At 39.4% G+C, this 27,861-nt stretch overlaps 2 protein-coding genes across 2 annotated transcripts in view; both read right to left on the reverse strand.

The window, feature by feature from the left end:
• The window catches only part of sin3aa (SIN3 transcription regulator family member Aa), a gene marked incomplete at its 3' end in the record, with an annotated part of 30,361 nt that extends 30,026 nt beyond the window's left edge, over nt 1-335 (reverse strand). Inside the window, exon 1 of the mRNA XM_079684589.1 lies at nt 251-335. The remainder of the gene's footprint in view (nt 1-250) is intronic.
• A 2,695-nt stretch (nt 336-3,030) lies between these two features.
• On the reverse strand, nt 3,031-26,680 carry ptpn9a (protein tyrosine phosphatase non-receptor type 9a). The gene is made up of 13 exons (XM_079681918.1): nt 26,123-26,680; nt 19,013-19,156; nt 14,463-14,552; nt 12,546-12,670; nt 11,976-12,081; nt 10,938-11,048; nt 9,257-9,573; nt 8,084-8,171; nt 7,679-7,748; nt 6,948-7,026; nt 6,641-6,791; nt 5,900-6,107; nt 3,031-5,302 (listed from the first exon to the last, which is right to left on the reverse strand). Exons 1-13 carry the CDS (start codon nt 26,153-26,155, stop codon nt 5,112-5,114), a joined length of 1,713 nt encoding a protein of 570 aa, XP_079538044.1. The 5' UTR covers nt 26,156-26,680; the 3' UTR covers nt 3,031-5,111.
• Nucleotides 26,681-27,861: the final 1,181 nt, after the last annotated feature.

Here is a 27,861-nt window from a genome sequence, read left to right on the forward strand (position 1 = left end):
TTTACAATACAGCCCGGAAAGAGTGTTTACTAGCCCACAAAATGACGTCCTGCAGATTTGGCCATCTATCGTGTTATGTTCCTGGATATTTTGTTGTCGCTTACGACCGTAAAAAGCCCCCTTCAATTCATTTAAAGACACAACGAGGCGCGACTGACCCCAAGACGCTTTCCGCCTCGACATAAACATCGTTCACTTGTAATAGCAGCAATAACAATGGTATTATTTAGTTTAACCAGCTGTTACATACCCAGGAAAAAGACTCCTTACTCCGGATTCGTGTTTGTAACAAAATAGTTGGAGACGCCCCCCTCCGCTTGCATTGGCGCATACTGCCATCCACGTCACTTTATTTTGAATATCACCCGCTAAAAGTGAAGCAGCAGCAGGGAAACAACAGAGTCTCCATGGCTATCATCTAACCTCACCATCTTCACAGTAAAGAGAACTCACTGGGAACTGTGGCCTTATGTTGTTAGGCTCATCTAATAAACTGATATAGGTATACTTTATTACTAGTATGCCCTCTTTATTTAGTTTTTAATACTTTACTCCACTAAAGGCTACTTCTTACTCCACTGAATTTTTGACAGAGCCAGATAGTTGACTACATATTTGGCAGATTCAACTTTTGTTAACGTATGACTTATCTTTACAATCAAAAAGAAAGAAAAGAGACACAAACAGTCATGGTTACAAGTGCAATAACGAGGGGCCTATACATTTTCCGCATTATTTTTGCCATAAATTGTCATTTCTTTCCCCAATTAAGTAACATTTCCTCTCACTCTAAGCTAAAGTTAGTTCAATAATATAAATCACCTATCATCATAAACATATCTAATTCAATGAAGCCCTAACAGAACCAGCTACACCATTAACATAGTGCTAATATGTAAATTAAGCGTAATGTTAAAGCTAGATAAAAGAATACAACAATATGAAACGGCTTGTATCTGCTTTTTGAAAGCTTTCACTTGAGATACTTCGAATTTCTGTACATTTATTGCACCAGTCAAATATTATATAACTGAAAATACACTGTAAACTTTGCTTTGAATCCTCTTTTTCCAAGGCCTCTAATAAGGTAACAATGCTGTGATTATAACAATTATAATGTCAATTGTTTACCCTTTTTTTTTCTGAAGATTGAAGTTAAGGAAACAACTCAAATTAGATTATTGCCAGAAGGGAATACTCTCATTTCAAACTTGCAGCAGCTCCATTCATGTATTGAAGGCTGAGTTGTATGCAACAATGTGACACTTTCTGAAAAACTCACAATATATTCACACAAAACAAGTAAATGATATCTCACATGGTTTGTAAGATGTAGTCTGCCCTACATTGACAAATACAGAAAAAGTCATTATTTCTACATCTTAGCTTTAGGCTTTAAATGGGATGATCAGAGGTCTCTGATCTAAACGTTTATTATTTGTAGTATATCTCCAGGTGTAGGATTAAGGGCCTGTGATTCAGTGACATTGTAAAACTGGATTACTGGCATGCCATTTAAAAGTGAAACTGAAAACTGTCACAGTGCTCTTTAAAAGGTGTTCCATCTATACTAAAGGGTTATAGCATCTGAGTGTTGTTAAGACGTCAAAACGCCAACAACAAGCCAAATTAAACATCGACTCGGCTTCAGGGTAAATTAGATCAATACTAAACAAAAGGTTTCTGCTTACACTGAATACTGATCTCAGACAGCTCTGTTATACTGAGCAGAGAGCAATGATTCTGCCCCGAGGACGTCATACCACACCCAAAAATAAGCATTGTTGAGAGAGAAATACCCACACACTGCTCCCAGCATGCTTCACGGGTGCAGTGTTACTGGGAGTAGTACACGTCATTTTGTGGGTATTCCTTTTTCAACACTGCTCACTTTGGTGTGGTTTGAGAACCCCACAGTCGAGCTGAATTCACTGCATTTATTGAGTGTTTGCAGCAGTGTAGGAGTCTTACTGCAACCCCCAGCCCTATGTTTCAAAAGAAAAGAGATGTTTGTCCTTCAGCTGTCAGCTCAAATGAATGGTAATCTTTACCTAGCCTTGTAATGAAAGAAGATTTTGGTTTAGGTTTGATTCTAGGAAGTTTAGAAATGTTCAAAACCTACAGATACACCCATTAATCTAATTCTTTAAACCTGTAGCTATTGATTCCTTTGTTTGGGAGCAGTTATAATCTCGACATTAACACATAATGACTTTATAAAAGTTGTTGCTGAGATCAGTTGCCTTTTCATACGACAAGCAGCAACATTAGCATTCATTACGGTTTTGTTTCTAAAGGCTTGTGAAATGCATTAACTCCATTTTTGCTGTTTCGATCTCCATCAACTCTGAAGGGAAATACGAGTGGATATGCTTCTTCTATCCTCGCAAACACTAGATGTGGTTTTCCACCGTTTATTTCTCGGGCCGGTTGAGAGCGATTTTATGAAAGGCAAAACTGAAACAACAACCAGCTGATAGACGCTGAAATGCTGCGTTGAGCTGAGAGGAACTGTCGTTATTCTGCATGTTTGTCATACGAGCGTTGTCTTTCACTTTACACTGCGTCACTTCAACGATTGTTCATATAAAAATATATATTTGTGCAGCATTAATGTTACTTTTCAACATTTTGAATTGGTTTAACATTTTTGATTTCCTCTATTTGTGCATTTTTAAAAAAATTTTTTTTTTAAAAATATAACAATTGTTATTAATATATATGAAAAAGAAAGGAAGCAGATTTTAGTTTTTTAGATTTAGTCTTACCCTTAAACATTTTTTTTTTTTACTAAATCTTAATAATTGTAAATACCAATCGCAATATAAAAAATATATATATTTTGTGTACTCGTGATTCAGATCAGCTCTAAATTGTATGGGTTCCTCCTTGGACCTTGCTATGCTTTCCCACAAAGTTTAATGAAAATCCCTGCAGTCATCTTTCCATAATGCTGCTGACAAACAAACAAAACCTTGACGGAGTAAATAATCAACCTTGAAAACACAAAAATCACACAGTTTACGAATGTTTACGTTGACATAGTTTGTATTTAATACAGTATAGCTTGATTCAATAGTCATACGAATGGTAAAGTAATAGGTTATAATAGAACAAATATAAAATTAATGTAGATAACTGTATATCCTGGGTAATCGTATGAAAACAGTTGTTGAATACAATAGAAAAATAAAATAGGGCACATTTTGCGTCCATCATTGAAAGGAAAAATAATTCTAAAACAAGAGTGCGTGAGGATGGCAGACTTAAAAAGGCTTCACTACAAGAAAATTCAATATGAATTCTGTAGCAAAGAACAGTTTATTTTTTCACCAGGCAATGACATAATGCAGCGTATGAAACAGTCAGTTTTTGTACATGTACTCTATAATAATAATGGCAAGATACTGGGACCAAATGAAAGCACTGATTACAACCACAGTCTGTAGAACTTAAAATAACAAGAATAATGAAATATACTTCAGACAAAACTCAAGAAGGACTCTGTAGGGCGTAGGCACATATTAGTGCATGCTTATTCAGTTCTATCATTATTTTCTGGCTTCCCTGTAACAATTATTTAGATTCGTCCCAATAAAGCTCTACGCAGACGATTACAGTAAGTCCAAAATGTCACTAAAGGTTTTATATTTCAGCATTACTAAGATTAACTATCCCAGCATCACACGTAGAGCTACAGAACTAAGTTGCACTCGTCATCACATCCCATCTCCACGATGACTATTCTCAGAGCACATTGGGAACAGTTATTTGAAAGTGCTAAGACATGATTTGTGAGAAGAAAAAAAAAAGAAGTATTGCACTACTCATGAGGTCTTAACTGATGACTTTGATGGCATAGTCACTGCAGACTGCTCTAAATGTGTGCGTGTGCATGTGCGTGGGCACTTAGCGATACATTCCCACAGTCACTGAAGCATGATGGCACTGCTAGTGAGCGAAGGCGGCCACAGACACCGGTGCCTGTCTGTTTCAGAGTCAGGAAATCTCATAGGTGAGATGGAAGGTCAGTGGATACATTTAGAAAAAAAGGCATTTAACAAGTGATCACAGGAGGGGGTGTAACGGCCATTTAGGAGTTTACAGCCCGGTCATTTTGGATGTGCTTACCCCTCTTTACTGCTGCTTTTTTCTTTACTAAGGCAAAGGAGAATGCATCATGTAACCTCAAAGGAATACAACGACTTCTTGGAAAAAGACTACATCGTTTTTTAAGTTGAGCAGTTTCACCTCCTTGTGTTCAGTGTGACACTCCTGAGACTGGCTCGTACCGTCTATGTGACAAATACCATGTGCTGAAAATGCACTACGCAATATTTCCGGGACATAGGAAGTGTAACAGGTGGTGACAGTGGAGCTCAAACTCCATCATTTGGAATAGAAAATGGTTTACTTAGTTAAAGGATAGTTTCACCCCAAAATGAAAGAATTGGACTTTCTCCATGTCAATGAGCAAAGTATTTTAGTCTCCGCTTACCTTATCACAATGATATTTTATGTATAAATTAATTATGCCGATGTAAAAAAAGCCTTTGGATCAAAATGAAATGACTCGTGGCACTCAATGGCCATGTTTACTTTAAAGGTCAAATGTATTGTTAGCATTGTCTTACAAACTTCTGCTGAGCTTTAACTGATATGGGATGAGAGACTGAAACATTTTGGGGTGAACTACTCCTTTAAAAAGGTCCCCTAAACCATTGGTTTTAAATGGCAGATAAATAAAAAAAGGTGAATGGACATTACCTCAATTACGTCACCCACTATGCCGACCACAGACCACAAAACTGCACAAAACAGGAGCAGTTTGTTCACGCTGCCACGTATTGTCTGAGATATGTTGGGCATAAACAAAATGTCACATTGTTATCACATTGAAACATCATAATGTCAACACTCAGGACCTTCTCTTATCACCGTCTTGTCTTGGTCTGGCTTGAAGAATGACCTAGTTACAGAAGACGGATTCTGCGAGGAAGTTAACTTGCCTGGGCTCACAAATTGGTCACACAACACAGCATGGGGTTAACAGACTTGACTGCAGAGATCTCAGGGCTCGTGGATTAATTTTGGGAAGTCACGGCTGAAGCTCACTGATTGGCTGGGAGCAGGCCCTGTCTTTGGGCGTGCTCCAGAATGGCATTGTAGCAGAAGTAGTACTGGTCCGGGGTTTGGATGCTGAAGGCTCTCTGTGTTCTCATGCGTCGCACCGTCTGGCAAACATTCAGCGAGCCGACGTCCTGTAACTGGGACAGACAGATGTCCAGAGCACAGAAGGTACCTGCAAACAACAGGGCACTTTTTAGGAGTGGGGTTATTGGTGTTGAAACACAATTGTTATTAATATATATGAAAAAGAAAGGAAGCAGATTTTAGTTTTTTAGATTTAGTCTTACCCTTAATGGTATTTTCCACACCTTTTACCTAGGCCTTAAAGATGGGGCCGCAAGTAATGATTAATTGTATTTTCTAGACTAATCGTTTGGTCTTAAAACATTAAGAAAAAGTTTGTACCGGTTTATTTCTGACTATCTTGTTTAGTCAGTCCATACCCCAAGACATTCAATTTAATAAGATAATTAAAGGGAAAAGCAGTAAATCTGCACATTTAAGAGAATATTCGGCCATTTTTGCATGAAGTATTACTTAAACATGAAACAAACATCAAAAATAAATGCAATTCCTTTTTTAAATATTTGATAAATTAATCATTACCTCTCTTTTTTAAGGCCATAATATCATTCCAAAACGTTGTGTCTTAACATTTTAAAGTCTTGGAAATGTGTTTGTTTTCCAATCAAATCTGAATTTGTAAAACAGTCTGTTAAGGACAGAAAAAATAAAATAAAATCAGGCATGAAGTTTTTGAGGATCTCACCTGTTCTCCCGATGCCTGCGCTGCAGTGGACCACCATCGGGGGTCCCTGAGGGTGGCCCGCCCACTGAAGTCCCAAAGCGGTCACCATTTTCCTCTGTTGTCTCTTCACAGCTCCCAGGAAGTCAATGAGAGTCACTGCTGAGGTGGGAACGCCGTAATCAGGCCAGCTGAGGTACTGGAAGTGACTCACTTGTCTCTGTTCACACGTCTGAGTGGATGCAAAATGAGGAACACTTAAATATTTTGAGAAATATGCTTACTTGCCATGAGTATATCAATGCCTCACTGTCTTCGGTAAGCTACTGTATATAAGAAGGTAAAGTTTGGTTGCAGTTGGCTCACCAAATATAAAGACTGGAAATAAGCTTGACTATGTACAATGTAAAAAAAACTTTAATTGTTACTATTCAACACTATATCTACTTTGTCTTAAAAAAGGGACATATAAGATACATTCTTAATAGTATTTCCATCTGACCCTGTTGAAGAGGAGAAGACTTACTATAGAATTTTGTAGGCCATACTTCTTTAATATCACTTACTCTACGATGCACGTTTACTACTACTGTATAATACATTTGTTTATTGCTTTCCTGTTGCAATACATATGATTGATTACTGATAGTTGTCTATGTTGATGGACAGTTGATGGAGCTGCTGTGATGAAAGTCAAATTTCAGACTTGATCTGACCATTAAAGTAATATTTTATTGATCGTATCGCATTAGTCCATGTCTGTACCTCAGTGTTGTGCAGTTCGAGGGTGGTGTGGTTGTAGTGGGTGTGGTTGTCCACCCTTTGGTTAACCACTGCCATGTGGCAATAGACCTCCTGCCCCCCTTCATCCAGAGGCCAATACTGTCCACACTTCCTCCGACTGCCCTCATCTGTCCTGCAGCACAGAGACACGACACACTCGATTAAATCTATTCTGTTGTAATCCTGACCTACTTCGAAAAAGGAGAACCTAGCACCTTTTCTGAGTAAACAAATGAGTATGAATTTGAATTGTCATTACAATAACTAAATAACAAACAAGTGAAATTACCTGGTAGTCATGACGATTACAAGCACGTTTTGTTCCCAGACCATTCTCCAGAAATCACTGTAGGTCTTTTCCAGCGGTCCTTCACAAGTTCAAAAGGAGATTCAAAGCAAATTAAAAAGACTTCCTTGTAATGGAGAATGTCTATTTGATTGCATGGAATGGCAGCTTAAAGAGCTTCACTCGACCCAAACGCTAATGAAGACAATCATTACTCTTTTTCTACAGTAGTAATAAAACCCTTTCCCTGCTCTAAATCGTCATTTACTGCTAATTTCCTGTTAATTTAAAGCGGGTCGTTTCTATGCACACCCAGTACCTGTAAGTCTGCCATGTTATTTAGTCAGTTTGAGAAAGATCTTAGGATGTTTATATGTTATAAACACACATTTTCCTGTCTATTTGACCTGCTTGTTTAAAAAAATCCACTTTTCTGAATGCTCTAAACATTGGTGTCCCACAAGGTTCAGTGTTTGGTCCTCTGTAATTAACTTTACTCCCTTAGTTTAAATACTGCCTTGAATCTAGTTTAATCTTGTGCTGATAAATATTCAGTTTTCAAAGCAATGCCTCGAACACCGTAACCAGCCCCAACGCTCACCTTTTGTTTTCCAAATTACCGAATGTACTGTAATGCAACTGTGTCTCCCTTATGCAATAATGATTAGGGAATTGTATATTAAAACACAAGCCATCCAGAAAGCATTCAAAAAGATATGTAACAGTTGTTATACCTTGAGTACCAATGTATGCATTCCTCTGTTTGTAGCCGTCCATGAAGCTTGCATTGATGTAGTCTGTTCGCTGTGGGAACAGAGTTTTGTTATTAAGACAGAGATAACCCTGAAAAATCATGTCAGTTTAAGAAAACACTCAAATGTGAATAGTAGTGTTCTGACATTCATGTGACAGCAAAGCCTAGTTGTTTACATAAGGCTGAAGTAAACACAACAGAAAAAGAATACTCTGATTACAGTTTCTGGATAAACACCAGAGGCAGCGTGGCAGCTTTTCAAAACGTTAAAGCTTGGCACGTTTCTTGGCAGCTGAGAGATATCATGAATGGGACTGGCAGTGTTTCTCTTTTCGCATGAATGACAACTATGATATGCATATTTGAAAAGAATAGAAGCACCAACCTCATTCCTTCTGGGTTTCAAACGAACTCTGGTTTGATCAAGGCACAGCACGTCGCCGTAGCGATTCCTCTCCTGATTGTAGGCTGATCTGTAGACACATGATAACAAAATGTATTAATGACACTATTAACACACATCAATAATACCGTAGCAGCTCACCATCTGGGTTTCTCATTTGTATACAGCAGACTGTACAAAATCCAAATATATTTTTATTTATTTATTATCATGAATGAAAAGGATTACATTCTCATATTTGAGAAGCTGAAATGATTAGCAAATGAGTTATTCATTTTCTGTTAATTGAATTATGAATGAATGGTTTATCATTGTGTGTTTAAGCTAGTTATGTGAGCTTAGGGCAAAAATAATGATTCACTCAATGAACACATGTAGCCTAAACTAGGACAATCGCAATTAATCCCAGAGATAAAAGGACATTAAAGGTCTCCTTTATTTGTTTTATGTTTGTAATGAAACTCTGATGCTCCAGATGTTATCACTTGAGTCTAAAAAATAGCTTTTAAATTATAGAGTTTTAAAAAGTTCGGTTTTAGCATAAATGCAGATGTTTTGCAAATAGTAAGTAAAACATTTAATTTGGATATGGTTTGCCACTCCTTATTTACTTCAATTCATCAAAGCTTGAATTCCTTTCATGATTCTTTGTTCACCTTTGAGGCATGCGAGAAAAACAAAGTGTTCTTCACAAATTCAAGGTCACACAGGGTCGAGTAGTTCCTTGAAGCAGATGTTTGTCTGCTACTTTGAACTTAATACTAGTTGAACATGAGATTTTGACATTTATATATGTTTCTAGTTATTTATTTAAGCTTTATCTTGTTTTTAATTATTGTACTCCTATTGTGTTATTCTATATTGTATTTGTTTCCTGTACAGCACTTTGGTCAACTGAGCTTGCTATATAAAATGTTACGTCCCCTCCTAAACTAGGGGTACAAAGGGAAGTAACAAAATATAAAAATAACCGGGAGAGAAATAAAAAGAGAGAGGAAACTGATTTGTGAAGCCACCAGATGATGTTTTAATTAGTCAAATAAATAATAGCGCTCACCAGCCAATTCGCAAAGTAAACTAATGACAAACAAAAACAACTTTCTTATTAAAGAGAGCGACAACCATACACCATAAATAAAGACAGATTGAACTCACTGCGCGCAGTTGAAGGTCCCGGGCGGCGGTTCTTTGCGGACCTCCTCGTACTCCAGGTGGATGCCGGTGCGCTGAAGCCTGCCGAGGTGCGTCAGCAGCTCCTGCGGGCGCATGGCCTCGGCTCCGGGGACGTGGATTGAAGCTTCTTCCACGGGGATTCCCACCAGCTCGTCCACCGGGTCCACTCGGCCGTTCTGACCCGCCAGGAGCTGCTGGTTCCAGCTGAAGGACTCCAGAGGAAGCAGGCCGCCCAGGTGCTGCGGGAGGCAGTCTCTGGGGAGGTGTTGGCGCAGCTCCGCCATTCTCACCATCTGGACCTGAAGGAAGGAGAGAAACAGACCTACAGATGTGAATAAGCTCACATGGTAGTCAACTGATGGTGATGTGCTCTATGTGACATGTGTGTAGTAACGTGTGCTGTATGCATTTTATTGTTCTCTTTTATCCTTTCGCCTGGATCTACTTGTCTTTCGTCCTTTTTTTATAACTAATGCTGTTGATGGATTGTGATTTTAAGGGTGTCCATTATCATCTAGCCAGGGACAACAGCTGGAAATTAGCCATGTTTGCTAAAGCTGCCCCATTTACTGTTTTTAGTAACAGTTGATCAATGGGGACTGTCCACAACAATATAAACAAACAAACTAAACTCTGGTAATCCTCAGGAATAGCTACAACAATATATTTCATTTTGCAATTTATAATTGTTGTTACTGGCTGCTACTTCTTCAGTAGTAACACAACTGTTGATACTAACATAACTATGTGCAGCATATACTAATACATATATAATCTTCTCTGCCCTGAGGCCATGTCTGAGCATACTCAATTCCTCAACAGAGCGAAGAGGGACTCTGGGGTATTTCATGTAAGAGAGATAAAAGGAAAAACGTTTTTTTTTTTAATTGCACAGCCATTTAAAAAGGGCCTGTAAGTCTACATTGACATCTGAAATGTGCTGACACACAAGTCTACAGCCATGCTAGCAGCACAGTGATGCTGTACTTTGAATTGAATGCTAATATCAGAATGCTAATATGCGTAAGTTTAGCAGGTATAATGCTAAAACAATGTGCACCATTTCTCCAATTATAATACATGATGTAACTGGTGGCTGCTTAGCTTCAATTTAGTTATAATCCTGCTACTAAGTTTTATTCTTCTAATAATTACAATTTAGTTTCATCACCGTATTCTTGCCGTATTTTAGTAAACTCATCTTAGTTATGCCTTTTATCTGCACCATCTCTGATTTACAATTAAAATGTCCCCGCTGTGGGGGGAATAAAGGATACCCGACTCTGAACTAGTATTCAACATTATTTCCCTGTTTTTACGTCAAACTGTATTTGTTTGCATATTATTGATTAAATGAATAATCTTGAAACCAAATTTACTGTAGACCCTGGTGAGTCTGAATAAATCCATACTCATGAAATTCTTCAGGGGCGGTAATGTAGGCAGGGTGATCGACTCCTGTGATTCAAGCATTAACATTTCAGGGATCTATGCGCGGTAAGAGAGAAGCCCCCTAATCAAATGATCCCTTGCAACATCCAATAACACTGAAGTGCTCACTCATTGAACGCCTCTTCAGATAAACTTAACAGGATTTCCCAAAACTCATAACCAAGTATCATAAAAATGGTGCAAGAATAACAAAAAGAGCGCCTCTATTTACCCTCTCCCTAAGTTTGTCCTTGAGAAGCAGGCTGAGCAGATTGTAAGGCACTCGAAACCAAACGGGGGCCCCGACAATCAGCACTTTCTTCAGCCTGGCAGGGAACGCCCCCTAGTGGAGAGAGAAAGCACAACAAACACAATTAATATCAGCTTCAACAGGAAGCATTTAGAAATCCTTAATTTGTCTAACCACAAGCAAAATGACGTTGCTGTAGTGAGGGGGACAGTAGATAAAAAAGGCAAACACAATAAGTATATTTAACATATTAAACGTAATCCTAAAAACGGATTAATAGGATAGAGTAAACATGCATAGTAGGATTTAAAAAAGAATATTAGCAGCAATATAAGGTATGTGTAAGCAAAGATTTAGACAATAATGTGCTAGTTAGTTTATCCTTAAAACATGACTTTGAAAGATTTACTATGAGAGTGCCCTGTCTGTCTATTTCCTCTGAATGTTTTAGCCGAATCGGATGAGGCCAACAGTCCCTTTATAGATCAATATGTGGGCACAAAATACATGCCTTTGATTCAGATGTGGCCACACAAGTGTCTCTGTTATTGACTCAAGATAACATACTACCAGATCACAAATCACTTAGAGTGGTGCTTCATTTGGCAGGTCTCTGCAAGTCTGCCTACAGCCGAGCACTGCGCAGTCACGGTCCGTGGGTTAAATCATGACTTTGCTTGTAAACCCAGGCTGTGAGACATGGAGTTTGCCCCTTTGGATGAACACTAAATTCTGCAAAGACACCAACTCTGCTTTAATCAATCCGCTTCTCAATCGGATGAAGGACACAACTCTACAGTTATGCGTTAACTCCACCCCGGAGGAGTGATTCATGTTCAACAACGACAGATTATTCAACCTACCTTCTTTTACTAAAAGGTCTTTAAATATTATCCTGTGAATGTTACACTGTCTATTTCTCAGAATCAAGCATCTTGTTTTCTCAGATATTTGTCTTTTTTTGGCTTTTACTGTAAACATTTGATGTGTTTATGTAAACAACAGCGCTGGAAGTCAAACCTTGAGCAGGTTGAGGATTTTCTTGCTCAGGTCCAGCTCGAAGTTTGTGTAGTTGGAGCCCGCCATGTCGTAGATGAACACCAAGCCATTCCTCTGGGTCTCGAAGCTGAGGGCAAAAAGAGGTTAAGACATCACCGTTAAGATATCTGAAACATTAACCAACAGGTCAGGTAACAACTAACGTATGCAGGACCGTTTAACAAAGTGCTTTCCATCATAGTGAATAGAGAACAAAGTGATAAAAACCTAAAATATATTAAAAAGATACTTTACTTTGTAATTTAAGATTTTGCCATTTACATGCACAACAACCTATAACACACACACATAATCAGGCCTCTTTAATGAAACGTTTAGTATTACATGTACAGGATTCAACTAACACTTGCCAATAAATAAGGTTATATATCTAGTAAGGTTTTTAGTTGAAGTACAAAATGCTTAAATAGTCATTATTTTTCAAAGGAAAGATTGATCAGATAACCTTTCAATAATAATTCAAAGTGAAATGTAGCTATTATATGACTTGTTTTATTATTTATGTCGGGTATCCCAAACCACAGTCCTCACCTTTCCACGGCTCGATCCAGGAGGTAGAAGAGAGCCTGAAGCACCACGTGGTTGCCTGTTTTGTTGGGGTGATGGAGCTTGGCAGTGTACAAGGCAATGGACGCCCCCGAAGGATCCCGTACACTCTGGAATACACACATTTAGAAACAAACTAAGCATTTTCTTTGATTTCTGGAAGTCTTATTGTCCTCACCACCTGATTTTCTCATAAGATGCATGTTGTTCCATTGTTTATGAGAACATGTTAAAAGATGTATTTTCCCTAGAAACCATGTGGTTTAAGGTGTGACTAGAAGGCAGACAAACGGTCGCTCTGCTAAAGTGAAGGCTGAACAATGACCACAGGGGGGCACTTAAGTTCACATGCTGCTTTCTGGCACTCTGCCACAAAAGAGGCCTGTCAACAATTCTTGTTAATAATGATGAAGGTCTCACAGCTTCCCCCCCCCCCCCCCCTTTCCAGCAATGAGAGTGACACAGAACATATTTTTCATGTCAAAGCTGATGAGTGTTAAGGCTGCTGGTGTCAGGAGAACTGGAGGTTTCTCACTTGAAGGAAGCCACAGGAGAAAGATTACAGGGAGCCGTCTTTTGTAAGCAAATAAGACCGTGTTCCCGGGCATGGCGGCTAAAAATACCCTCAGGCAGGATATGAAGCCCACTGCTGAGCAGGAGACCTCCGACGTCACACAGGAGGATGTGCAGCATCAATGCCACTGTGGCACGTCAGCGGGGAAGGAAGAAGGGAAACGCAGGAGTGTGTGTGTGTGTTTGGGTGTGTGTGTTTGGGTGTGTGTGTTTGAGTGTGTGTGTTTGAGTGTGTGTGTTTGTGTGTGTGTGTTTGGGTGTGTGTGTGTGTGTTTGGGTGTGTTTGGGTGTGTGTGTGGAAAGGGGGCATCATTTACGGTTTTGATTTGGCTTACAAAAGGCTAAATAGATCTGACACAGGAAATGCACTTGGCAAATCACTCAGTCAATATCTTGCACCCAAAAATACCTCTTAATTTCCCATTATGAGAACTTCAGCTTTCATACTCGGATACACCTTTTTTGGTGAATGGAAAATAGGCTCGTAACATTCGGGAACCTTTAAGGTGCCAGTTATTGATTTATTGACCTTCGAGCTTAGCTATTTCATTGACAAGTTTAGAAGAGCTTACATTTCTACACATGAGAAAGAAAGAAGACTACAAGGTGAGACCATGCAACTAAGGGTACTTCTTTTATTTAGCTATTTCTAAACCTGAACTATGTTATTCAATACAGAACCAAAGTCCTTTTTAAAAAGTCTGGAAATCAAGAGCAGAGTAGCAGCTTCAATCCCACAAAAGTGATAAGCACGCAACATCAAATTGTAAAGCTTTGTGTTTTTTCTTATCAACAAATTCCATAAAAATACCAAAACCAGCCATGTATGTCTTTTCATTTCTCACTCTATTCCTACTAGAGATATAAATCCTTTAAAGCAGATTCACAAGTATCCTTTCAGTTTGAATAGAGGCCTCATTACTTCCACTATATCACTACAACATGTACATTTGTTGAGGACTATTTTCAACTGCGGAGTAACACACATTACGGTGTGTGTGTGTGTGTGTGTGTGTGTGTGTGTGTGTGTGTGTGTGTGTGTGTGTGTGTGTGTGTGTGTGTGTGTGTGTGTGTGTGTGTGTGTGGGATCAAGAGGAAAATAACTAAAGAAGCCATTCAACATAATAATGACTGAACAAGAGACAGAGCAGTCTCATTGGTCATGTGTTTTCAATCGTTTTTGAACAACAATGGATGCTCATGGGAGGGAGGAATAAGCTATAGGAGGATACACAGACAGTACTTTGACTTGTAGTAGGATACATTGTTTCTGTTATGATCTGTTTCTCTTAAGGGATACAAAGTAGAGGAGATTTAAATGACTCTTACCAACACTGTGAACTTTCCACTGAGCAGCTCCGAGCGCAGAGGTTCTTCCTGAGGCTGGAGTCGGACGATTCCTTCTTTGAGACGCGTTTCCTGAAGAAAACAGATCACAGCAGGTGAAGTCAGGCTGTATAATAGGCCGTCACTTTGAGGTAAATTCCTCTGCTTGAACAATGGAGCGCTACCCGCCTGACTTTCCTGCAGGAGGATCCCTCTCCACAAGGTTTCCATTCCTTTTTTCCATCCCCCGAGGAGGCTGTGTGGGAGTTTTTTTTCAACTTATTCTTACAGGCCAAGAATGGGAGGTGCCATTTTCATTCACCAGTTCCTTCTTTTATAAATGATGTGGGGCCTTAACTTAGTTATTAAGAAGTATATAAATACGTTTTTACCAGTGAGCTGTTTTAAATATTGGATTAACTCAATTTAATTTCACTGAATAGATATCAACAGAGAGTTTAGTTTTTAAAGAGGCTTTCCTTTTTAAAATCGAAATAACTATTGATTATTTAGGAATGGCATCTCTTGTATTTCTAAGATTATAATTTTTTTCATCAATCATTTGTACCGGTAATTGTTAAATGGTAGATAATTAACTTTTTTCTTTACAGTATCAAGTATTTATTTTATTGTAAAATATTTAATTATAGTATTCTTTCTTATTCACAGATTTTATTTGCAGCCTTAAATCGCTTTGACTATTTTATGAAATTGTATTTTCTTTCCAAAAGACGACCATCCCTTGTTTGACTGTTTCTATGGACCGATTGAATGTATAGGTGTGTATGGTCACATGTATGTGTATTGTATGTATATGTGTATGTTGATATGTATGCATATGTACATGTGTAGACATTTGCCATTTCAAAACAACCCCCGTGTACTTTTTCGTTTTTATTTTATTTTGACAAATTTTGTTTGCTATGTCATTTGTCATTTTCGGGTCTCTAAAAATATATGATTTGAAAAACTGTACTTTTAATATAATGTGACCCCAAATAAATAAATAAATAAATAGTATTTTCTTGACTTTGAACAACTTTGCATGCCTATGTTGGATTGTTTGAAGAACCTGTGACAATGAAGCATGTGATTGAATCTTGAAAGAGAAACTAACATGTATAGATATACGCAGTTTAAAAACCTCAAGGATATGTAAGAGCTTATTGTACTTTATGCAAATTATAGAAAGTAAAAATCCCCATTTGTGGCATTTTCCTTGTTTATCTTACTGCTACGATTTATTTAAAAATACAGCTAACGCTTCTCCCGCGGCAGTTAAAATAGATGCTAAAATAAATGTACCCTGATGTTTCGTGCCAGGCCTGACGACCAGCCTCTTCAGTCTGAATGCCAGCTTGGCCTGTGTGCCCCCCCCCCCCTCTCCCCTCCCTCCCAAACAAACACTTCACTGGAAAGTTTCCCCCTTAGTTTGTTCTGACAAATGACTTGTCCCCAGCTTCTGTCCCGGTGCTGACGCAGCATTAAGCCGAGTTAAATGAACTGTGGCGTGGCGGGGGAGACTAATCCTTCTCAGAGTCACAGTCAAGGCATTCATAAACGACTCGCGTTCCTGCACGACAACTATTCATTGCAGGAACAAGAACCCTGGGTGATTGAAGCGACGTTACTGAAAAGGTAGGAGGTAAAACCCTGCCACGTCTCGAAGCTATGCAGAGTCTGTGCGAGACGTTTGAGAACTTTCCGTTTGCTGCTGGGGAATAAAACGGATTTGAGCAGATGAACCCCCTTTTTTACATGTTCAAATGTGGCCAGAATTAAACTTACAGCAGTAAAGACCATTTAGGGACAAAACGAGACATTATCCTCAACTCTCTGGTATTTATTACGTGCCTCAGAGGAGAAAGGTTATTATCTAGATGTTATTTTCAGATCATAAAGTAAATGAGACGTGCAGTTTGAGCCCTAGAGGTTTCATCTTCATCATCATTTCCCGGCTTGATGGTAATAATATCACCAAGGTCACCAACTTCTATTTCAGTGACAGATTGTTTATAGGAACAAAGCTAGCTAATAAAGTCCATATATACTCCAACGCGTGGTTGTTAAAGCCATAGCAGTATATATACTGTCATGCATAGTTCTTATGCTTCAAAACATTTTTAAATATCAAAATAATTAAATTGAGCTATTACACACACACACATCACAAATACTCAAGTCTATTATTGTGTCTAATATTGTTTTGCATGCTGACACGACACCCTTTCCTGGAAAACATGTTGTTCCTCATTTAATGGAACCTCATAACCTCAGCTGTACCAACCAACATGCTTTTTCTGATGACAGTGCTACCCTTCTTTTCGGATGGGCTCAAAGCTCTCAGTAAAGTTGAATAAGCCTTCATGCTGCCCCCGGTGTATAATTCAGTGTAAGGGTGTGTGTTTCTGGCTCCGGTATTTGGTGCATCTGTTTAGGCGATCCCTTGCTTGGCTAGAGCTTCTGAAGACATTCATTTAATGAAAAGGGGATTTTGTTACTGGGTTTGGTGAAGATGCTCTACAATATGACCTCCACCTTCTGCCTTTGTGTCAATCTGTGCGTTGTTCGACTGATATCCATCGTCTTGAAAAGGCCTTTTAAAGGGGGCCTATCCTGCTCATTTTCAGGTTCACATTTGTATTTAGTGTCTCTACTGGGACATGTCTCCACGCTTTGATGATTAAAAAGCTCTTTATTTATGTCATACTGCCTGTGCTGCAGCACCTTTTCTCACCCTCTGTCTGAAACCAGAGCCCAGTCTGCTCTGATTACTTGGTTGGCTCTGTTGTGATTGGTCAACGGCTCAAATATGTCCCGCCCCTATATAGTGCAATGTGTTGGAGTGCTAGCCAATAGAAGCACATGTGCTACAAATGGATGTCACTAAGAAAAGTAAACCAATATAACACACAAAGGCAAAAGGAAAACTCCTAAAAGCATCATAGGGCCTCTTTAATACTTTATTGTAACCTGATTTAATGTTGCCCTTTGCAAAATGCCACACATCTGAAATGATCACGAAAGTTAGCAAACTGAATTTGCGTGTGAGAAGCAACATGTACTTTAGTAACTGAAACAACTTTTCAAGACACAAGCCGAAACGAGTTGATCTAACAAAGTGGTTCTGTGTTCACTCCAAGTGTTGCTGGATCTTTGAACCCTTCCCCTTCTCCATGACCCGAGGCCGTTGGAGAAGCACTTCCCACACCCACTCTGCTTCTTCTGAGACGAGTTGTGCCTCAAAAGGTTAATATAATGCAAATGACTGTGGAAATAATATTCAGTATAATGAGATAAGATTGTTCCAGTGTGGGTGTAGACTCGTTCGATTATTTTGAAACTGAAAGCTGAAAATTAAGGTTTTATCAAAACAAGTTAGAGCTTGAGATGACTCAACATCTTATCTAAAACGATTTACTTCAGGACATTTGCTTTTTCTGGCTCTGTTATGGTTTTGTAATTTGTCAACAATTGGCGCAGTTTAGAATGACAAAACAAGCTAATGTATTTATCTTCTTGCTTTGACTTTAGTATGACAATGGAACTTTATTTCTTAATGGGTGGCCAAGAGGTGTTGGTTACATTGGTATATGTACCATTGTGTATTTACCATATTTATGCAATTCAGAGGAATGAAAAAGTACTTCAAATTGGTGAATTCACACTAGGGCTGCACGATATATCGCGTCGTGACGATAATCGCGATATGCACATGTGCGATATTCACATCGCAGGACGTGCGATTTAAAAAAAAATACATATAATTCTTTTTTTTTTAGGACTTGCGATATTAAGTAGGCAAATTAACTCAAACACGTCATGTTACAATTATTTTGCTGCTTGCTACAAAAGGAAACGTTGCGCGGCTCTCATGTCAGGGGTAGTTGAGTGAGTGACAGCAAACCACCAATCACAATCAAATCTCCAAAGCAAACGGACGGTGATTAAAAGGTAAAAACACTGAATAAAGTCGTTTCATGCGTTTCTCCAGGGCAGTTCGGCGCTGCTAACCGAGCTAGCTCAGCTTGTTGCTCTGATTACTTAAGATCCAGACGTCCGTGACTACAATCCTTCATCCGGTTAAATATAGTTAAAAAAATTACCAATTGTATAGCATTAAAGTTCAAGAAAGGATGGTATGCGGAAAAAAACGGTCTTTTCTTCAATTCCTGTATGTTTTTATATCGCAATATATATCGCAGGGGGGGGAAAAAAAATCGAAATGTCAGTTTTTTCCAATATCGTGCGGCCCTAATTCAAACTGAAGAAGTCCAGAAATAGATGCAAACTAAATACTTTCTGACTAAATTGTGTGCATTTCAAAAGGGATGTTATAAGCTGCCCACTTGGTTAGCTAATTATATGCTGACATTCAATATTAATAACAAAATAAACAGTATTATTTGTAGTGCAATACACCCTGTGTCTACTGGATTGTATTAAAATGGACATGTCCAGCTGTTCATAGCCACGGTAATAAGGGTGCTACATCAGCGCTGCTCCAAAAATAAAACAGTTTTAATCCAAACAATTGTCTCCAGTCTTCTTACCCTGTAGCTGTGGAAAAGCTCGATGGCTCGCAGGACGTCAAACTTTCGAGCCATGAGGAACTTGATGGCCAGTTCCCTGGACAGCGATGACACCCCATGCTGACTGGTCCACTTGTTGATTTCCTCCAGAAACTGCCTTGTAGCCTGAAAGCACAAACAGATGTGGTCACAAACGTTGCACTCCTATAATCGAAAGGGTCAAAGAGAAAAGGAAGTGAAACGGCGCTTTAAACTTGATACATCCTAACAGGAAGTGCTATCTACAGTCTCGCAGAAAACACAATTTTTAGGACTGGTAAGACGTCTATGATAATGATCCATAGCTGTTGTGTAGTCTGCTCACTGTGAGTTTACAGAATGTATATACACAGGGCGGTACAAAGCTAAATGTGTGAAGTGAACTGCAATTTGTGCAGCCAACCAAAGCGATTGGTTTTACACTCAAATGTTTCTGAGTTTTGACCGTCCTTCCGGTGTGTTAACCAGAGCTATCTTGGGGAAAGCTTTGGCACTTTGTGAAATCCATTAATGGACAAACATTTTTTTTTAAATCCAGTCACGGATGAGTTCAAGATGAGCTTACAATGTCAAAATAGTTTTTATCAAGTGAGTGCAAGAGCATGCGAGGAGAGGACGCTGGAATCTTGCTGAACTGGTGTTTATGACATGAAGCTGCAATAATGACAGGGTGACACACTTAATAATACTTGGAAGCAAAGCCAGTCATATGTAGTCGTTGAGTGCTGGAAAATCAGTCATCCTTGATAACACTACACTGCCTGAGAGGTTTGATTAGTCTTCCAAACTAGGTTTATATTTGTCTCCTACAGGAAGAAGATGATGAATGAACTCAATGACAGTAAAGCTTACACATGTGCATCTAACATTTCCAGGATGGAGATGCTAATTAGTTTCTTGTGAAATCTGGCTTCTACTAAAGTAAAGAACCCCAAGAGAGGAGTGGAAAAAAGCTACAAACTGAAGTTATGATCTATTACCGGTGATTACGTCCCATTAATTACAACCTCATAATATATTCAAGGGAAACTTGAAAGTGTTTTGTTTCATGTTAAGTATTAGTAAGATTGAGTAAATGCAATATTTTGTTCTTTAGGGTTTCCACAAATTCAAGTGAAATGTATATTAAACTACATTAAGCAGATTTTGAGATGAGTCGAATATTCGCTGGGCCTTTAGCTCGTTTTTTGTCCCCACCACTTCTCCAAATCTTGCTCTGCAGCCACTTAATGTCCCTCCATGTTCAACAGCTAGTTGCTAACTGTGTCTTTCTGCCAGGAAGGTAGCATAAAGTGGGTTTTTAAAATGTCATCTGCTGAAAACAGATGTCTTCTATGGCCAAAAATGCTCCCTTAGAACAAAAAGGTGAACGACAAAACAGTTACCCTGACATCTTTGGCAAAAAAACTAGTCGTTTGAGACATTTTTAAGATTAAAGTGATTCTAAGTCAATCTCACGGATCTAAAGAGCTAGCTAACAAAGCAGCAATGTGGTTATTTTTTTTTAATCAGACACTGGTTCAAATCTAAGAACATCCAATGAAATGTGCATCATACACTGCGCTTGTATTTTGGAAAATGTGTTTACCATAAAAGCCTTCCACCATCTTGCAAATAACTTATGCGTTTAGCCGGCAGTCTTTCGGGGGCTTCCTGTCCTCCCCCTGCTCTTATTATACACTCCCTCAGGAACCTCCTCCCCCCCCCCCTCCTCCACCACCACCCGCAGAGTGAGCGAGTCAGCACCCAGTGAATCGTCAAAAGGCGACACAGGAGGCAATGAAAGCTCACACTTTAAACACAGGCTCCCACTTCTCTGGTGTGGCACAGCGGCGGTGGGGCATGCATGGGAGACAGGAAGTCAAGTTGTGGGAGTCCACGGCTCTTCAGGAATACAAAACGATCACTGAGGAGCGCCGAGCCCAGAGACAGGACGCCACTGTCTCTCCTCAGGAAAGCCAGTGCTTTCACACACAGGAGGGCCTGCAGCTTCTGCTCTGTTCGGGGGTCTTAACATGCAAGGGATGAGGGGCGATTGCACCTGACAGCGCAGAGGTCGCTTCATATCCGATTCTCATGGGGAGGGGTGGTATTCTGAGTCCTGAGCTTTTTCTCAGTGGAATAGAGAATGGATATCTGATCATCCTGAGCCATTTCTCTATTATTGGTATGAAATACAGACAATTTTAACATAAATTGATTAGTAAATGTTTCAGACCTCACAGTTGAACTATAAACTAGACATTGTGCCCCTACATTGAGTTATTTGACTGGGTGCGTTGCCCTTACAAAACAGTTCTTAATAGAAAACTCTACCAATATTTTATTGTGTTTACAGGTTTAAATGTTTTCAGTCCAATTAACTAACATTTACTTCATTATGTGCACAGCTCAAATACATTGAAGAGTCTTTTTGACCAAAAGGGCATTATTACACCATTCATCAGTGCACGAATCACCAAATCCAGTCAGAGCATCTAATGGGAAAGAGCCTTTGAACAGAAGCTAGTTAACAGAGATCAAGAAGGATCAAGGAGGTCAACCACATCCTTTCCCAGAAACCATCTTTAACCATTTCAACATGTGTTCAATGTCCATCCTGTAGCTGAGCCATCTCCTTCCACTAAAGTAAACAATAGTGGTGATGAATTTCACAAAATGTATTTAAACATATCTCCCTGTTATTGCATTTTCCCTTGGTCACTGGGTGTTTCGCTATTGTTTTTTAAAAAGTGTCTGGAGTCAGGGTTATTGGGTGTGTAATTAGTTGGTTCCATTGATCTGGTGAGAATCACAAAGAAGATGATGAGTCAGACAATTGACAACAGCAGCTGACTTCCTGTCTTAAATCTTTGCCCTCTAAAAGTAGGTTTGATTCAAGCTAGTCGGGGGAAAAATCAATCTGTTTGATTGGTAAACAAAAGAAATTGAAAAATAACTAAGAGGGAAGAAACTGTATAATTATCTTAGAGAGAAAGAGAGAATACTGCAGACAGATATATGAAGTATTAAAAGGTAGGGTAGGTAAGAATGGAGAAACCAGCTCGAGTGCGCTAGAATTTGAAACTACGCAACCGAAAAAAATCTGCCTCTTCCTTCAGATTTCCTTACAGAGCCCCTCCTCCAACACACACGAACGCGCACATGACCAATGAGGGCACGAGATAAGTTTGTGCACAGATGGAAGGCTGACAGGCAGGTAGGCCGTCCAGTTATTTTAGCCGGGCCGCTTCCACAGATGACATTATTTGATGTATTTATTGTCAAAGCATTTAATGTATTCATTGCCATCGGGATGTTAAGAGCATTCCAAGGAATATAACAAAAAGGGTTTCTGATGTGAATGACCTACCCTACCTTTAAGAAAATGAATTTGCAAAAGAAGTTAACAAGTATTCCCATCAGTGTTACAATGTCACTGTTGGTAGTTGTGATTCAAATGTTTTGGACGACGCAGATTAAAGATGTTATTTTTGCAGTCTTTCAACACGAGGTCCACGAGGTCCTAATAATATGGTGCAATCTGCTCTTGGTTGTTCCATTGTTAAGCGGTAATCCTTCGATGTAGGCCAAAGACAACTTCCTGTCAGATTGCTGTCAGGTACACTCGGCTTTCCAAGATTTCTAATGTTCTGACAGCTGCTCTTTCTCTCTTAGCCTTTTAAGGATAGCCTGCCAACTCCATGCAGTGACCCTCTGTTCCTGGAGAAGCCAGTATTGTTTGGTTTTTCTGCACTAGGGGCCATATCCGCCAGAGTGGAATTTGAGGATGAAACAGTTTGTTTTCATGAAAGCACAGCAGACTGCACTGGAAGACTGACTGCGGAGGAGTCACTTTCTCAAGTCCTGGAAGATGCATAAATATTTGCTTGACTCTGATAGGGCAGGAGATACTTCCTCAAAGTTCTTGAAACACTTCATTCTAGCTTAAACTGCCTGACATAAATCTAAACAAACTAAGAAGAAGGTGCAAGTACAGGAATTGTCTGTTTCTGCTCACAAATGTTCCAATCTTCACTGGTTCAGCTGTCTTTATGTGTTCGGTTAGTCTTTCTCAAATGCTGAGTTATTAATTTTAAACAATAAACAGCTGACCAGTTTGCTGTCAGGGGGTTGTTCATTGGCAGAGTGGACAATGACTGTCGATAACTAATTGATTAGGTTCACTGTGGTAGGAACACGATGTGCTGCGAGTTCGTGGAGGAAGTTATAGTTGGTTCTTTGCCAAACAGGCATAAAAACAAGTCCATGGGTCCAAAAAGGTTGGAGACACTGACCCAGGGAACTATGACATCAGAGGAAAATTGCTGCCAGACGGAGACGGTGGCTGAGTCTGTTTTGACGTCCAATAATAAAAAACAAGAACTGCAATGATTAGTTAAAAGATGGGTTACTTGCTTTGTATCATCTTAAACTTAACGTACTTTGGTTTTGGATTTGGACGTAGAGGTCCAAGGCCGGGAAGATATTTTCTTTGCAATCCTTTGTCAAGACCAAACAATCAATTGATTCATCCAGAAACAACAAAATATCTTTGGCTTTTGAGTAGGCCTGCAACTGCAACTACACTATTAGACAAGCTATGGAAACCAGCACTTATTGGTGTTCAAGGTGTTAAGACCAGTCATATTTGACTAATCATGTCAACTCTACAAGCTTTTTCAAATATTGAAACCACTTTATTGGCAAAAAACTGCCTAGAAAGACTGTTGCCAACCACTAACACAACCCTATAAACCATTCTCACGATGCATATTGTGTGTAGTGAAATGTAAGCATGAAGTATTTTTATAATAGCTGTATCTCATTGAGATGTGTCATAGCCAGGGCAATGTATTACACATGCTGGCTAACTGGCAAACCCTTTTTTTTATTGTTTTACTTGATATCAGGATGATCCTTTGTTACTGGAATTGGTCATTACTATGCCAGTATTGACCTACCGCCACATTCCTGCCAGAAGGCGTCATATCATACATAGTGACTGTACTAATGTTTCGCCAGAGGAAACTCTATTGAAGGGTTTTGAAGTAGAGAGGGTTACTGCAGCTTCCTGATCACACCTTGATCCCACAGACAGAACTAATGCATCTCTTCATTGTTGGATTTCAAATGGATTCATGGCCGCCCTGACATTGCCCTTTCTGAATCTATACAATAACAGATGCCCTGCTAACCTATTTACAAATGTAGGACTGCTGTTGCCAAGTAGCTTTGCTTCACTTCAGTGAGTCCCATTTGGCACAAGTCAATACCAAAACAGGAAGTCAATGACGTCACTCTCTCCCTATTCCCCAATTTCTCTCACTCCACTGCTTCCTGGGAGTAGACTCAACACACAAACACAGGCACACACACATTTTCTCTAGAGCACATGATAGACACACACAAACGCACTCTGTAACTCATAAACTCCCCCTTCCCCCGAGTCTAGTGGAAATGCTTTTAACAGCTGCCTTCAGAATGAAGTTCCACTACACCCGTGCATGCTCCCGAGAGAGCCGCACACGCACACAAAACACACACATACACACACAATCCAACCAAACACCCCCCACAAGGCTGGGGATGTAATGAGGGCCTCCGGTACCCTAGCGGGGGCCCGGGCTCACACAGGAAATGGAGTAGCCAGATAAGGCTTTCTGCTGGCCAGATGATGAGAGGAATCAGGAGGAAGAAAAAGGCACGCGCATGAACTGAGCACTAAAAGACTAAATCAATCAGATTCAAAATCTTCATACTGCAAATGATTGTTATTATTCCTCCATGGTTACGTTTGATTTTCTTAGCAAAATGATCAATGTGCAAAAACAGTCTTTAGTGCGCATGTTGTTTATGGCTTGGTATGGTTTATGCCACTATCGCTTTGAGTGGTTATACTTAAACTACAAATCCATAAATGCTTTAATTTACAATATGTTTATTAGCTACATGTATAACATATACAATAAGAAGGTTCATGTTCAGTTCTTGCAAAAAATGTCTTATAGATGGGTTGATTAGAATCCACCCTCATTGATATAAAAGGAGTGGCATAACATATCAGACGCACCTCAGTCAACGATACATTTGAACTACTTCCAAAGCAGCTGCAACAATTATAATTTCCATGAAGGTAGGATTTGCTGCAGGGTTGTTTTACATCAAACAAACAACCCTGCAGCAAATCCATCCCAGTCTAAAAAATGATTAGACTGCATTACTTTTAGCTATGGGCTACCTAATACATGTGCAGGTTTAACTGTACAATGTGAGCTTTGATCTTTAAAATCCAAAGAGTCTAAAGTCATGTCTCCAGGGCCTGAATCCACGAAGCATAACACAAGCCTACATAATATAAGAGTTTAAATTATGTATGACTTAAATTGGTTCATCTGCAGCAATACTGCATAATCAAGGAATAATTTATATATTTTTCCTTATTCCAGGTTTCCAAGTGTGGAAATGTTGTGGTTCTTGAATTGACTGATAGTAAACTAATGATGGAAAATGTGTCATAACTAAGCTTTAGTGGCTAACATAAACATTGTACACTATAGAAAGTAGTGTGAAACTCATATGCTTTGATATTATCAAAACAAATTAAGGAAAATACATTTCCTATCCTTGAAATTAGATCAAATGAGTGAATGTATGCCAGTTTATCAAAGTCACATTACTAGCTTGTCAATATAAAACCAAGTTTCTACTGTAAACACTGCTGAAATAGCCAAGTGTTGAACTAGACGGAGAGTCCAACGCTCTCCAAAAACATTCCCCGGTTTAATATCACACTCTGCCCCCACCAATGAACCCCTAAACACCCGGAATCAGTATTTTACATCTATGGAGAGAGACTGATAAAGCCGAGCTCGGCCTGTTTCGCATCACATGAGCTCAGCCGCTGGAGAGAGGATCTGACAGTGATGCAACGAGAGCAATAAAGCGCAAGAAATCTATACAATATTTCCGCTTTCACGACAATTTCCCAACAAATGCATTGCGCACTCGCTGCGGTGGGCACACGCAAAGGCCAAAATACCTCCAGGTAGAGCCGAGACTGGAGCGTTTAGGTTAAAGAAACACAGATAGGAAAGAAGCATTAAGGCCTACCTGTTCTTCCTCCGCCGATAGAGTAGCTGCCATAGTCAGTTCTGTGATCACCTTTCACCGAGACGCGTCCTTTTCATGAAGTGGAAGATGACGGAGATGTGTCTGTCCCTCGTGTAAAAAACGGGCTTTAGGGGTTGTCCCTCTTGCTCAAAGTTGAAAGCATCTGCTGCAGTAGGAGCTCCTTTCCTCTTTGCGAAACAAGCAGGCTAATTAGCCCACCAAACTACATAGAAAACGCGCTGCTGTTCTATCAAAATTCGCCTCAGAGAAGAAAAGGAGGACAGTGAGGAGCAAAAAAGAGGAGAACACTCGACCAGCTAGACGAGGCTTGACTTCGGCTCGGTAATAAGTGGGTTCAGAGCCCGCTGCTCCACCACCTCCTCACCTCTCACAGATCATAGGGCTGCCGCCGCCTCCTCCATGCCATGAATTGCAAGTTTTTAGCCGTGAACGTCGCCTTTATGTTGTGGGGGAAACACACACACTCACACACACTCACACACACAGCTCGGAAAAGTGAGAGAGTTGAGGCTTTTTCTTTCTGCATGTTGCTCTACCCCCTGGTGGTAAACATTTGAAAATGACAAAAGCTTACGACCTCCGCCTTCATTCATAAAAATAGGAAACCAAACAGGAAAATCACCATTTTGAGTGTCAGTCTGAATCTGGAGGCGCGAGGAGGACTCACAGCCAGACGCTATCATTACTGTGGAAAATACGCTATTCGCATATACCAAAATAAAGGACATTAAAGTCCTCTCACTAAAAATGTGTTTTGTTTATGTAAACGTTTCTTTATCTAGCCTAAAGGACGAATGGCTGTTATGTGGACATGTGTAATAAGAAGTATTTCTAGGAAATGTCAACGGTTTATTTCCATGAAATGCAAATGAAATTCTCCATGAGAAGATGAATACATCTTCAATATTTGTGCATTTATATAAACTATTTTCCATTTTGGAAGAAGTAGTCAGATCCTTTACTCATGTAAAAGAAGAATGGCCTTAAAGTAGGCTACTCTATTACAAGTAAAAGTCCTGATTTCAACATTTGACTTAAATAAAAGTACAAACGAATCAGCTTCAAATTAGACTACTAAAAGTACTCATTCTGACCCATTTCATAATAATGCAAAGTACTGAAGTATTATCAGGTAATTGTACTTCAAGTATCAAAAGTAAAAGTACTTTCTTTTAACAGTATTATATTAATATGTTTATTATATCATCCTGTTTTATAAGAGCATGTTAGTGTTGTAGCTTTTCAATGTGGAGCAGTTTAGATACATGAAATACTGTGCAGATTAGTAGTACAGTAGGCTACTGCATTATACCATATCAGCATATATTATTTGTATGTACAAAGTAACTGTGTTAGTCTTAGTGTGGTAAAGTACAATACTACATCAAAAAAGTACTTGGTGGGGTATGTAATTTATTTTGGGAAACAGTTTTTGTTATATTCCATGGAATGCTCTTAACATCCCGATAGCAATGAATATATTAAATGCTTTGACAATAAATTCATAAAAATATTTCATCCTTGGAAGCCATGGCGCTATAAAAAGCACGACCAATCATCTGAGCCGGCCCGGCTAAAATAACTGGATGGCCTACCTGCCTGTCAGCCTTCCATCTCGTGCACAAACTTATCTCGTGCCCTCATTGGTTATGTGCGCGTTCGTGTGTGTTGGAGGAGGGGCTCGGTAAGGAAGTCTGAAGGAAGTGGCAGATTTTTAT

Source organism: Notothenia rossii (assembly GCF_949606895.1).
Source record: "Notothenia rossii genome assembly, chromosome: 5".
Classification (NCBI taxonomy): domain Eukaryota; kingdom Metazoa; phylum Chordata; class Actinopteri; order Perciformes; family Nototheniidae; genus Notothenia; species Notothenia rossii.